The following is a 15,122-nucleotide window of genomic DNA, read 5'->3' on the forward strand; positions in this document are numbered from 1 at the left end:
ACTGGGAGATGCTGCAGGAGGGAAGAGAAGGGAGATGGAGAGGAAAATAAAGGAGAAGGTGGGGAGTTGAACAGAGATAGATGGCTGTGTTAGGTGCAGATATTCATCAACTGACCAATCCAGACCATGCATATTTTACAACTTCAAGATAAAAGCATAGCTGAGCAGCATCCACAAAATGTAATGTATATTTAATCGAATAAAAATTGAATTCCTCTATTTCATATGCATTAAAAAAACTCAAAAGCAAATACATCACTGCTGGCATCCAACTGTACCCAACTCGAAGATAAATGACAGAACACAATGCGAGTGATGGAAATCCCACATGGGAGATCAAGGATCAGTTTATCCCCTCTACTCTCCCATCATAGCCATTAGAGAGAAAAGAATAACACTGACCTCAGATCAGTGTTTGGGGACACCGTGATCCAACTGCCTGTAACTCAATCTTATTAGAGCGTTAAGTCATTACTGCATGTACACACAGAGCCCTCACAATGCAATTAGCCATTAGCCCATCAGACTGACAAAGCATGGCTAATTAGGAGATCGCAGGCGCACGGGGAGCAGAACAAAACATATTTAATATCCCCGTCAACACTCTTGAAGAATATCATGTGTCAGGTACTGCTTAGATGTTGTGTCATGCTTGGTTGAGCAGCTTTTTTTTTTTTTTTTTTTTTTTTAAATAATTGAGTCATATTTGTGAATGTTTAAAACCAGCTTTAAGAACCAGGAGAGAGATTTTCGACAGGAAGATGAAAGTTAAAACAATTTTGAATTAATTTTATTTTTCTATGTTTTCCAGCCTATTTTGACCCAACATGGACGAATAACCAGAAAGGTGCATCAGGGTCAGGTCTGTTCTGATCAGCAGAAACCCACGTTTGTTGTACTGGAAACGGAGTTGGTCAGGTGGCTCTGACTCTACCGCAGTTAGCCAAGGTTTAGAGTTGAGGCAAAGTGTAGCTCTCTTTGACAGTGAGAGGACTGGATTATGTTAGGTCAGCTCTGGCCAGATCAAAGCAAAAGTCTGACAAGAACTGAGAAACCTCTGTGAAATATATGCAAGCAAGCATCGCACACACACACACACACACACACACACACACACGCACGCACACACACACACACACACACAGACGCACGCACACACACACACACACACACACACACACACACACACACACACACACACACACACACACACACACACACACACACACACACACACACACACACACACACACACACACACACACACACACACACACACACACACACACACACACACACACTCTGGCATAGGGCTGCCTGTCAGAATGCCAAAGAAACTACTCTTTGAGCTCTCCATAAATTTACCTTGAAAGAGTTCTGACTGGGTAATAGCTTGTATGGAAAATAATGTCACAAGAGGAAACACACACACACACACACACACACAAACACACAAACACACAAACACACGCCTGCATCAACACAATCGCAGAGCTCCTTATTTATAATCTCATTCGTGATAAAATAACTCGAAGGAAACACAGCACCACTGGCATTAATTAAAGAGAATCATATTTTATGAAGCAATTCTCAGGAAGTAAGTGCAGCACTGACCCTCCAGCCCCACCCCAGACAGACAATGTCAAATAAACTAACACATTTAAATTAGGGCATAGACCAGACCAGTCTGGGCTAGGAGCAACATCACCCTACTAGCAACCCGCCTTAGCAACCCGTAAGTAGGCCTATAGAGTTGGCGAGGTTACTGGAGCAGAACTGGGCCTTGTACAATGCTGAAGACACACACACACTGGTTTCTGTGGGTATATGTGCCCTGTCACTGTGGTAAGCTTTTCATGGTGCAACATGCAGACCCCAGACCTGGTGAGTACAACGTGTGGCACTCCTGTGTTTCCTTGATATAATTCATGGCCGATTAAGCCAATGAAGACCCTGTTTGAATTCTGGAGCACCACACATATTGCTTCCCAGGTAACGGGCCAATAGAGAGAGGGAATGAGCTTGAGGCTGCACCAGGATCTCTTACAAACTCAGGCACTAAACTAGCCTGGAGCACACTGCACTAGGCTAGACTGGACTGTTCAATACACACAATTTGACCAGACAGTAAATTTGATGACTCAAAGCAGATTCAGACAACAAGGTAAATCAAAAGAGGAGCAAGTCAGCAAAGTAAAACAAATTGAACCTGATGACTCTAAACAGGAATTGATGAATCAGGACAGGCAGGACAGAGCAAAGCAGAATGCAAGACTATACTGCAAACTCAAGCGACAGATAGCTCAAAACGGGCAGGACAGTGAATGTACTTAACTTCCTCCGGTAACCAAATCTGTGAACCAAATTTTACACAAAAGACTCATCATTTTCAAGAAATTAGAGCAGCTACAGTGTGTGTGTGTGTGTGAGCCGCGTGTGCCTGTGTGTGATGATCGGACTACTTGAGGCGGTGCTTTAGATTCCAGCTTAGTGAGGGCTTGAGGAAGATGAGGATCATTGGCTGATTGATGTACGCATTGTGAGTTAAATATGCATGCACAGCAAAGTGTGTCTATGTGTTTTACAGAAATAGCAGGAGAGAAAAAAACAGATGGAGAGTAAAAGAGAGTACTACAGAATCATGCTGAAGTGGACTTTTACAAATGATTAGTGCACATGCAATACACGTACCATAAATGACATACACCCTCTCAACATAAACACACACACACACATTGATTAGTAGAAATAAGTAAAGACATAGAAATGCACTTCTGTCCTGACTGGTCTGAGGCTGAGTGATATGAAGCGTTTGGGATTACATGCAGGGAGGCACAAACTGATGATTTAAAGATTAGGTGATCATCATGATATCAAAACTTTATCATAGCCACTTCAAGCCAAACCAGTCCAGTCTAGATCAGCGTAAACGGCAGACACTTCACCGCCATGCTGCCCCTCGGCTCTTTTGAATATTTCACCTCCCAATGATTAAGGTCCGGACTGAGCAGAGGGCAGCATAGCAGATCTTTGACCAGTGCTTTGGGGGAAAGTGAAGGACATTATGCTATATTACCCAGCAGGCACCAGGTGGTGGCTGTGCAGAGGACACCATGGCAACGCCATGAAAATGCCATGGCAACACCATAGCAACTGTGGCCTCATTTGCTCGCTGGTGGTGTGGTACAGCCCAGACTTGCTACAGTGGCATGGTCGTCAGATACACACTTCAGTCACATCAGTAATAGTAACATTGTTCATTAATTATTTCATCAATCAATTAATTGATCATTATCATCAACAATCAGTCAAAAGGAGCAAGAACACAGTATCTACTGGTCTCTGTTTTTTGCTAAGTGAGAGACGGACAGAGGAATGAGCTGATTTAAAAAGAAAGTGATGAAAGGAGAAAAGCAAAAGGTCAATGGATGGGTTAATTAACAAAGAGATGTGATCACCATATGAGGAAACTTTTAAAAGAGGAGAGGTGGAGAATGTTCATCGCTCGTTAATGAAAACCAGGAGAAAGAACTGCAGAGGAGAGCAGGAGAGAGCAAGAGACAGCAGACTGTGTGAGAGAAACATACTGATGTGTAAAAGCAGCAAGTGTCAAAAAGTAATGTTAGGTAGTACGAGAGGAGTGACAGACTGATAGCTATAGTAGATACAGATGAATAAAGAGTTTAGACTTTTACTTGTCTTTTTTGTCACAGGCACTAATGTCTTCACAGTCATATAGGAGGAATCGAAATTCGAAAATGATTTCAGTGTCTAGAATCGCTACAAAGCTAAAACATTTAAAACTATTTAATCTAACACTTCCTCCAAATATACCAAACTTAACTAATATATATATATACCTGTATGTATATATATGTATATATTTATTTGTACATATATATTTCTTTATAGATAAATGATAGAATTCAAATGATAATTGAATACAATAAAATATCTCAGTTAAATCACAGTATAACATGGTACATTCTCAAAAACATAGCATATTTTAATATATTCTTTTTTCTCAGCATAAAATAAAATAAATAATCAAAAATAAGCCAGAGGGTTTTTAAGAGTCACTTCTGTTCATGCAGTCACAGACTTAAGTATTAGTGCCTCAATAGAAATCAATAATGCTCAATGACATACCAGGTTTAAGCCCTGTTGATTGGTTGAAAATGACTGCGTTCTACTAAACAGGAAGCAGTCAAACTGTTGTCGTGGTTTCCACTGTTGGGGCGCAGAGTACAGCGAGCTTACTACCTCACTGAAAAGTGACTGCCCTGGGTGCTAAGCATTTGCTACAATTGAACTACACAACCCTCCCGCCACAAATCTTTCAGATTTCATTCAGCTAAACATGCAATGATTCTGGGGCTTTTCCAAAGGATGGGAAATGGCAAAAGCATTTCTCCAAAAAACAAAGACAGGTTGTTTTAAAAAATGTGCCCCACGCAGACCTAGAAAGCAATTCATGTGCAGATAAAAGGTACAGTCTGCCCTCATTGAAAGGCAAAGGAGTTAAAAGGGGAATTGAGAAGGTCAACTAACCCTTCGATCTGTGACGACATGCACAAACACAACGCACAGTCCCTCACATAGCAGGCCAACCCCCTCCCTGCCCCCCTCCCCCCTCCTCCAAGCCATTATCAACAGCATCCAAAAAGCTACAAAGTCTAAAATTAGGTGTTCTTTTGCTACATCATGTCAAAGCTACATTCAACTACAAGAGAAGAAGAGCTGGGCTGTGGCTGGTCTTAGTGTGAGAAATGAAGTGGATATGTTGACCTAATGAAAATGGAGTGTATGCATTGCAAAGTTTGCAACATTGGCACAGTTTACACAGTAGATGGCTTTTGGCACAGCGCACAAAAGGTACAATGCTACAGTTCACTACTGTCCCTTGAACACATAGCATTTCGTATTCATAATGGTCAGCCAGAGCCAGGTGCTGTGGACTCATTTATTACAATCACATCTGACCAAATTAGATTAAACTGATTGTACCTATAAGAAAATCAGTGAGGATGTGGAACATCTGACTCTGGCTGAAACAAATGATCTCTAGAGGAAAAGCAATTACAATGTCTGGGATGCAAACAGATGTGCCATTGCATCGCTGTCACATTGAAGGTGGGAATATTGCTCAAAGTCAAACAGTCTGATAATCTTGATTACAGGACTTATTACTGACTGCATACAGTGAAGTCTCAGCTATTGTATATGCACCTCAAATTGGAACTTGAAAAACATTCACAGTATATCGTTCAGTCTTATTTGCCGAAAGGAAATAGTCAAAGTACTACAAGATCATTTCCTCAGCAAGTATTCGTGGTACTTTGTTATTTGAACCTTGGTAACAGTGAATTTTATTGTCCAAAATATCAACATGAGTAGTTTTCCACACATCAGCAAAATATATTACCTGTAGATAATGCAGTAACATCTGTGGTACACAAAAATACAATGAATCTTGTGCTTCATATAATCCATCAACTACAAACTCTGCCGAGGTACAATATAGTAGTGAAATACAAGAATATCCTAAGAGAGCTTTTACAATGCACTGCATTTGGTTTTAATTCCTCTTACTTCATCTGAATAAATCCTGAATGGCCACTTTCATAAAAATAATAAAGTTCATAGCTGCACACCCCTTGTTCTGTACGTATAATGTAGCTACAAATATTAAACTTTCCACAAGCCTCTTGCACAATTGTCTCCCAACCTTATTTGAATATTATGCAGCCATCTAGTGCCAATTACAGATATTGCACCAATCATCCCCTTGATCCATTTACATGATGTTGAGTTATGCTTTGTTCATATGTGGAAAGAAAAGATGGCCTTTATCTAACAGATTAATGGAAACCAATCTTGCTTAAAAACTGTTGAGTGGAAATTTGGCACTGCTATTGAATCATTCCCACTTCCAACACTAGCCACATCCAGCCTCCTCTTTATTAAAACACTAACACAGGGAGAGAAATATATTGATAGAATAAAAAAGAGGGCATGGGGGGGGTCTGAGTAAGAAAGAAATGAAAAAAGACAGACATAAAAGAAAATCTGCTACATGTCTTTTTTGTCCTTATTGTTATTCCTCTTTTAAAGTTCAGTTTTTTTTGTTCAAATACTTGGATACTCATCTGGTTGGACCAGAGGTGACATGACAAGCTCCGACAGGGAGGAGGAGAAGTGGTTCCTGTTCAATCTGATTGGTTAAAAGGGTTTCTAGTAAAACATGACATCACGTAGATGGTCCTGGGGTAGAGCTAGATGGGTCTGATGGTGTCAAAGGAGGTCAAAGGGCAAATAAATAGCACTGTCCTCACTGCCCAGTGAAAGGTGATCAGGCAGACAGAGTGCATGAGAGAGCTGACCGCATTGCTTTTCATATCAACTGATTTACAAAAGGGAAGAAGAGGGGGCAGTCTCTCCAACACCAAGAAGCAGTCCACCAATCCAGTTCAAAAGCCAACAGCCAATGAGGAAAGTTCGCCAGAGTCTATTGACAAAACACTGGCATTTTTTTGGAAAGGGCGGGTCTCACGTCCCACCGAGGTGTGTTCTCAAAGCCAGAGGGAGGGAGACGTTTTGAGCATATATCTGTGTGAGTACGTGTGTGTTTGTGTGTGCCCGTGCATGTGTGTGTTTGTGTGTACAAATATGACATCATTACTCACAAGTTGGAGACTACTCTTATCCATAGTTGTGACTCGGGGAGGGGAGGAGAACCGAAGATGACATCACAAAGCTCAATTCTGAGCGGAGGAGAAGTTCGGAAGCTGCTGTCCCCGATGATGCAGTCTCGCTTTCACTGTCATCTTCATGGGAACCATCCAAACGGATGTAGCTCACCCTGGTGTGGCGTCTCACTGTCGCCCTCACGAGAACGCGTACAATGGAGCGGTTGGCGGTGGTGTTGCTCTCACACACAGTAGTGTTAACAGTAGAACTACTGTCCATATTAGTTCCTGCAGTGATGGTCGCTAACTGATTACCTATGGTCAGAAAGGCAGCCACATCTCTGGTGTCATCCCTGGCTCCGGCTGCCATGGCACCGTGGTTCTCAATAGCAGTGGTGCTCGCTCCCACGTCTCCCTCTCTCCTCTCCCCCTGTCATACCTCGCTCTCCAGACTGGAGAAGTGGGCCGACCCTCGGCGTGAGCACAGGCTCTTGGCTTTGAGTGGCAGGTGGGGGGAGTAGAACCTCCGTGGCTGTGGCACAGAGCGCAGTCTCTGATACTGGAGTTTGGCACTGGCCGAAGCCTGAGCCTGGCCTACCATCCCGATGCCTGCTGGTGGTGAGACGGAGGATGAGGAGGGCGGAGGCGGGATAGGCATCGGGAGGGAGGTGGGGGACATGGACGGCTGCTGGGGCGGTGACGGTGAGGGCTGAGGTGGATGGTCTGTGGGCTGTGTGCTGAGGCTGAGGTTAGATTGGCTGCCTGATTTGGCCTGACTGGGATCTGGTTTTGGGGGCAGAGGCTTGGGGCGAGAACCCCCGCTGAAGCTGTGGCAGTGGGGGAGAAGCTCTTCCTGGCTATGGGAAAGTGCCGTGCTTCCTCTCTTGGAGTGGGAGGCGTGTGAGCGGCTGTGGGGGTGCGGGTAAGGATGGGGTTGGGGGTAAAGGCTACAGGAACACATGGTGACCCGTCCTGCTTCTTCCCCTCTGTCCCTAGCTCGCCCCTTGCTCTTCCCCCCTCCACTTTTCCACTTTTTCTCTCCCTTGATAGGGATCTTGTCCATAGACCAGTATCTCCTCGGGGGAGGGAAGGCTGCGGGGGGTGGCGGCCACTGTGAGCCAAGCCCTCCACTCCCCCCTCCTGAGCCCCAACCTACCCCTGGCCCTGAACCCCAGAAATCAGCACCAATCCATCCCTCTGCCCGAGTGCCCAGTAAGGAATCATCCCGACTGTTGATACTGCCCCCTTTCTCTCTGGAGGGGTAGGTGCCAAAGAACCAGCCTCCTCCGCCTATGCCCCCTATTCCGGTGCTGCTTCCCCCTGCACCTCCTTCCCAGTATCGTTCAAAACGCCCAAACTCCCCGGACGATCCCTCATCTGAATAACTGTCCTCTGCCCTGGCTCTGTCCCTCTCTGACTCAGACACTGCTCTCCTTCCCCTGTCCCCCACCCTCTCCCTCCTTCTCTCCCTCTCCTCCTCTTCATCATCATCATCATCATCCTCATCATCCTCAGAGTCCCACTCAGGGAAAGAAAGCCCTTCTCTTGTCTGTGATTTCTCCTTTTCATAATGCATTAACAAAGGACGCCGCTCTCCGACTCTCCCACTGTCATCTCTGTCCATCCCTCCACTTCTTCTTCTCTTAGAAGATGGAAGGAGTGGGTGGAGGGATGTTGGAGGTGTGTTAGAATCGTCACCTCTTCCATTCACCCAAAATTTGACTGATGCAGGGAGTTTGTTAAGGTTAGGGTAGCGCTTATTGGGGATACGGTGTCTGGAATGAGAGCGTGAGGATTTGGGACGCCTCTCCCTGCTTCTGCTGCTGTCCTCCTGTTCCCTGTCATTGCCCTCATCTCCTCCTTCTCTCCTACCCCTCTCCCTCTCTCCTTCCCATGAATCCCTTCCCTTCTCCCCGAATGAGCTCCGATACTGGGCAGAGAAAGAGGAGTAGTCTTGTATTCCTCCTTCCCTTTCTCCTTCCACCTCCCCTTCCCTCTCTGGCTCTACATCTCCCTCCTCTGGCTCAGAGCGTCTCCCCCCAATTGATTTCTTCCTTTTCTTTGTCTTTAGCTCCTTTTTCTTCTTCTTTTTCACCTTTCGCCGCTTCCTTTCTCTCTCTCGCTCTCTTTCCCTTTCCTCCCTCTTTTTCCTCTTTTTGTTCTTTTTCTTCTTCTTCTTCTCTTTCTCCTTCTCTTTTCTCCTCTTCTTTTCCCTTTTTTGCCTCTCAGCGTCTCCACCCGCTCCGCTCCTCTCTCTCTCACTCCAGCTTGCCCACCACTCTTGGAGCTGAGACAGTTGGCTTCCCCCTCGCTCCCTCTCTCGTTCTCTTTCTCTGTCACCCCAGGATGTGCGTGGTTTCCTGGGGGGTATGGGTGGTGGTAGGCGCCCGTGGCTGAGGGAACGAGGCCGGATGATTGAGCGTTCCCTCTCCCTCCCCCTGCCGAGAAGGAGGCTTGACTCTTCCGTCAGCTCCTCATCGTCATCATCATCCTCACCATCTATTCCTCCAGTCCTGTCCCGTGTGCTCCTGGAGGAGCTGTAAGAGTAGGTGGGAGAGGTCGAGCGAGAAGATGAGGCAGATGAGGAGGTGGATGTGGATGAGGTTGTCGACGAAGAGGAGGAGGACGTATAGTGCAAAGATGCAGAGGGCGAAGGAGGGGTGTAAGAGGGGCTGAGGGGAACTGGCACAGGAAGTGAGAGCGGGGGAGAGAGGGGGCGTGCCCTCCTCCCTCCTCCCTCCCTCACTCCATCTCGTGCTCCTCCCCTCCGCCCCAGGGGTAGAATGTTCTCATACAGTGGCCCTCCAGGCTCTTTGGGCTTCTTGGGCCTACGCTTCCTCCAGAAGGATGAGGGGAGAGGGGGAGAGGGGTGTGGCAGCGGGGGTGTAGGAGGCAGAGGGGCCTGACTCTTAGGAGGCAATCTGGGAGTGCCCAGAGGTTTAACAGCCCCTTTCACCTGACTTTTTCCCGGACCCCCGCTGCCACCTCCCACCACCCTCTTCCCCACCCCGTGGTCCATGCCCTTCTCTGAATAGAAGGCCACACTGGCTGGAGGAGGTTGGGGGTGGCCCCTGGGCATAGTCTTGGGGGTCTGGGACCCTGCCTGCTGCTCCATGCAGGGCCCCAGTCCCTCAGGGTCAATGGGACCATAGTATCTCTTATAGCCATCAAGTCCCCCACCTCCTCCAGCAGTTGAAGCCCAGTTTGGTGGGACTTTCTGAGCAAAGGGTCCCATGTCCGTGATGGCCCCCCTTACAGCCAGTGGGTTGGTGGCTGTAGCAGATTTGGGCAGCCTCCAGCGATCCACCACAGCCAGTCTGCGGTCTGGCCGGGGCAGGAAGGTGGAGCAAGGGAGGGGTGCACCGGCAATGGGGGTGTTGGAGGGACCCAGTGCTGTCCCAGAATGCACCACGGTGGGAGGAGAGCCCGGTAGAGGTGTTTTGTAGACGGGCTGCGGTTGCTGCTGTTGCGGTGGTTGCTGCTGTTGCGCCATGGCAATGACTGGGTTGGTCATAGATGTTGAGACAACATGCGACTGTGAAGGAACTGTAACCATCGCAGTGTGGTGATGAGCTGGCAAAGTTTTAGCTCCACCTGGCGCCGTTTCATCCTCGAAGCTACAGCAGCTATACATGCCCTAAGAAAAAGAGAGCACAAATCAAGAATAGAGTGTAATTGCAAAGTAACATGAAATTAAATGGAATGAACAGAATTTCCTGAAATGTATTATTTGTTAATTTATTTATAACAGTGAGTTAAGAAAACAAGTATTTACAAAACAAAATAGAGGTATTTACTAAACAAAAGTATTTGCAACAATACTAATGATACAAACAATAAAAATGATACACACACATGAAAATATAGAACAGAAAATCGTGAAAATTGAGGGAATCTAGAGGCGGAAAGATAAGCCATATCTTATTGTTGTATCCTTTTCATTTAATGTGTAATTTTAGTGTATAGTGTAGTGTGTATTTCCTGAAATTAAAAATGTAATGAATTAAATGTTGCTTTTGAGATAATGTTGCAGGTATATACTTGCAAAAAATGCAACAACATAAGAGATGCAGCAGACTGCCAATATCACGCAATACTAGAGCTGCAATGTCCAGTCGATAATCGATTAGTTGTCAAATACTGAAATAATCATCAACTATTTTGGTAATGGGTTATACAACATACAGAAAAACAATTCATCTGATGAAATATAAATAGTTGCTGGTTTATGTCTTCCTCTGTGACAGTGAACTGAATACAAAACAAGACATTTGAAGATGTTGTCTTGGGCTTTGGGAAACACCAACACAAAAATCAACATTTTTCAAGATTTTCTGGCATTTTATGGACCAAACATCAAATAAATTAATTGAGACAATGATTGACAGATTAACCTATGCCATACATGTACAAAATACATTATATTACTGTAAGTGCATGAGACATAGAGACACAGAGGAAAATGTGAGTGGATGAGAATGTAAAACATGAAACAGAAATCCAAATAAGTTCCAGTTTTTAAAAAAAATGCAAGATTATTATTTTTTCAGATATACATCCATTCCTATTTATAGTACAGTTGTTCATTGTTTGGTTAATGTAATTGCATACATAAATGCATAAATTACAACTACAGTGGTAAAAAAAAAAAAGCAGAAATTATTATCAGTGAAGCTACAATAATGACATGCATATGGTGTGGGCTGCTTCTGCCAAGGTCACTGTCAAAGGAACAGGATATCCAGGGTGTGAGCAGAATTGAATTTCAATTAATCTCCCGAATTGACTGAGTGGAATTGAATTGACCCTAGACCTCACACTTTCTAACACTCACACTCAGTAACAGATAAGGACGCACACAGGCAGGAACACACATGTTCCTCCACATGTGTGTGCACACGGTTACATGACCAGCATTCTGGTTCCAGTCATGTTGTCCTGCTGTAGTGTGGAGTAGTTTTAGTGCACGAAATTGTGGGAACACACCTTTTCAATGGATGAAAGTTCAAACACTATGAAAAGTGGTAAAACACTTTTCAGAACGTCTGCAAAACAGTAGGGCAGAAAAACACTACACACACGCACGCACACACGCACAAACAAACACACACACACACACACACACACACACACACACACACACAGAAAAAAACACTTACTCTGCTGATTGCCAGGAGGAAGTCCAATTTGCCAGAGCTGGTGGCCATGCAGTGGCGCAGCTTCCAGTAGACCAAGTGTTCCCAGGCAAACACCAGCAGACTGAGGCCCATAGCCACCAGCAGCATGTAGAATACCCCAGCCATGTTGTCAATATCCAGCTTACTGCTCATCACCTCAATTTTGTCATTATGGCAGATACCCGACAGCCAGAGGCGCTCCAGCATCTCAATCTCATCTGGAAAGGGGACAGGGGGACGGGGGGGAGTAAAGGTAAGATGTAAGGAAAGAGATAAAGTGGGAAGGAGTAGAAGAGGAGGTACAATAAAAAAAGAAAGTAAAGTAAGACAGAACAAGACATAAAGGGGTTAAGAGATGAGATAAGGGATCATGTTGGATACGATAAAGCTGTTTTGCTTTGGGTTATTTTAAGTATGGACTATAGACAGACAGACAGACAGACAGACAGACAGACAGACAGATAGACAGATAGATAGATAGATAGATAGATAGATAGATAGATAGATAGATAGATAGATAGATAGATAGATAGATAGATAGATAGATAGATAGATAGATAGATAGATAGATAGATAGATAGATAGATAGATAGATAGATAGATAGATAGATAGATAGATAGAAAGAAAGAAAGAAAGAAAGAAAGAAAGAAAGAAAGAAAGAAAGGGACAAGGAAACAGAAAGGCTAATATGCAATAAAGTACAGGTCTGCAGTACTGCTTGCTGTTTGCCCATTATCCAAGGTGACGCCTCAAGGTCACAGGTCAGTATACAAAAATCAGCACTGTGTCCAAAGTAACAAAGACGAAGGAGCTTGGGACAGAGATAGAGAGTCCAAAACAATGAAGTAGCACCGAGAAGTAAAATGGCACAGACAACCTAATCTCAACATTGTAACCCAGAGTAAATGAGGAGGGGAGGAGAAGGGGAGACCAGGAGCCACAAGGAGATGGCTGGGCAGGTTGAACATGCATGGGAAAGAGGGGGAGGTAATGAGAGAGTTGGGAAGACTGTTTTACAAAGAGAGATAGAGGGGGGTGGGGGGGCACTTGCATTCTTTCTCTGTCCACGAACGCATCAGGGGAAATGAGAAAGACAGAAACACAGAAAGAGTTAGAGGGGAGCTGGAACAAGAAGCAGAGATGGAGGACGAGAGGCTGAGATTGTGTCATTATGACAAACAGCGGGAACACTCTTCATCTTGAAGAGGATGAGAGAAGAGAAAAAGAAGCAAAAATGTGAAGAGACGATGGGAATGGACAAAGACAGAGGTAGAGGGAGAAGATCATAATCATTTAATTGTGCTGGAGGGATGGTCAGCATCTCCATCAAGGTGGTATAAGCTGGGGGGGGGGGGTCAAGATTCCCATCTGTTAACCAGGAACCAGGCAAAACTGCTTTAACCACTACTCTGCCTTCTCATTTATGATCCCCCTGGCCTAGTGAGTCCAAGTTGCCCTTGCTAAACCTCTGATTGGCTGCGGGGGTTGCTGGTGTAACCATAGTAATGGACAGCCAGAAGATGCAGCGTATGATTCATAATGGAATTAAAGAGCTGTATTCTCCAACAGAGCTCATAACGAGAGCTTTCTGTCACACTAGTAGCAATGGCAGGATGTGCAGCAATAACCAGGTTGCATTTTACTGCATGTTACAGTCTGAACTAAGACCAAGTCACACTAAAGCTGAAGCACAGGTTTAAAAGCTGACAAGTCACGCATTCCACTCGCAACACTACACTGCTCAGCGAAAAATCAAGCTCTAACTTTTGTGCCATCATTAGCTGTGCTTGCGTAGCTTAGACGAAGCAGACTCAGTCATCTGTGTGATCTGGCTAATGTGTCTCCTGTAGAACATCATTAGCCAATCAGCCGTGGCCCTCCAGCTACAGCAACAGATGGACACAGTGCTACTGCAGCTCACTGGCAGACTAAGGTAACAACTCCGTGTCTCAGATTAATTCATACACACATACGGTACATTCCAATACATAAAGGTCTGTTTTTTAACTTAAGAGCATAGCCCCACTGAAGAGGATCTACTGGTGTCATTGACCTCCAGTAGCAGCTGTGTGTCCAAACAGAAGCCTGATGTGAAAACAGCAACTGAAAGGGTACAGATAAACAGGTAGTCTCATGTCTGTCCTTTACTTCACAAGCACGCAGTCGAGAATCCTTTCTATAAGCTCTAAGTCTCATCTCCTGGCTTTCCTGCCATTTGACTTCCAGTGATTCATCTTGTGCTTGTTCGTCTCCCTCTTTTCTCACAGCACCGATTTCTTCCCTCCCTTAGGCCTTTGTGATGGCAGTTGTCTCTACCTCTCAGTCCCAGCCAGCTCAGGCCTGCCAAATCTGACAGGTGTGTCAAATCCACACTCCACCTCTGTCGTTTCTGGCAGGTCAGGTCAGGTAGAGCTGGCACACTACTAACACAGAGCTGGCATGCACCACAAAGACTATTCAATAATGGAAACTGTACTGGTGTGTCTTTGTGTGAGTGTGTGTGTGTGTGCATATATAAGTGCCTGTGTGCATGCTTGCATTTTTCAGATGTGGCATGATGCCAGACATGTCCAGAGACGCTGAGCTTCACAGTTGCTGAGCACTCAATCATGACCCATGCAACCCTGTGCTTTTATCACAACATGCAAACCTCTGGAAAAAGAAAAGAAAAACTCCCTGTCGGCCAAGAGTTGCAAACCCATCGTCTCACATATTTTCTTTTAATATCTCCTCACTGAATAATATATTCTTGGAATCAAAATCCTGATACTATGCAAAAAACAGAAGTGGATTTGATAAGAGGGGGATAACGAAATCTTGCTAGTCAGCGGTTTTATCGAGATACAAGTTGTAGTGAGATCAATGGGCTTTCGCTTACAGACGTGGAATGAATCACCAGAGGCAGCAACAAAGGGAACAATGCACTCACAGGGTTAGCAAAGCCGTGGTGGACCTCTCTGGTGCCCCCTTAATGCAGTTGTAAAATGATATGACTCAACATGGCATTGTACAATAATGATGTAACACTGTGACATGATTTAGCCCGGCTGAAGGTGTGATGCAGTCCTTGAGCCGCAGGGCGATTGTTAAGATGCAGCCTCTGAGGGCATGCGACACCCCCCCACTCCCTCTCTCCACATCCAAACAAACTAATCCTCTTCCTTAGTAATCCACTCCAATAATGCCCGGCTACAACAAGAACCCCTCAGCATTCAACACCATCCTATACCTAGATCCATCCAGCGTACACAGCCT

General features: G+C 45.1%; 1 protein-coding gene across 1 annotated transcript in view; it reads right to left on the minus strand.

The window, feature by feature from the left end:
- Window positions 1-6,667: 6,667 nt before the first annotated feature.
- grin2db (glutamate receptor, ionotropic, N-methyl D-aspartate 2D, b) overlaps window positions 6,668-15,122 on the minus strand; it is a gene marked incomplete at its 5' end in the record, with an annotated part of 36,918 nt that continues 28,463 nt past the window's right edge. Inside the window, 2 exons of the mRNA XM_083917975.1 lie at window positions 6,668-10,326; window positions 11,849-12,084. Coding sequence (XP_083774101.1) covers window positions 7,123-10,326; window positions 11,849-12,084 — 3,440 coding nt within the window. The 3' untranslated portion in view covers window positions 6,668-7,122. The remainder of the gene's footprint in view (window positions 10,327-11,848; window positions 12,085-15,122) is intronic.

The sequence above is a fragment of the Echiichthys vipera genome (assembly GCF_963691815.1).
Source record: "Echiichthys vipera genome assembly, chromosome: 8".
NCBI lineage: Eukaryota > Metazoa > Chordata > Actinopteri > Perciformes > Trachinidae > Echiichthys > Echiichthys vipera.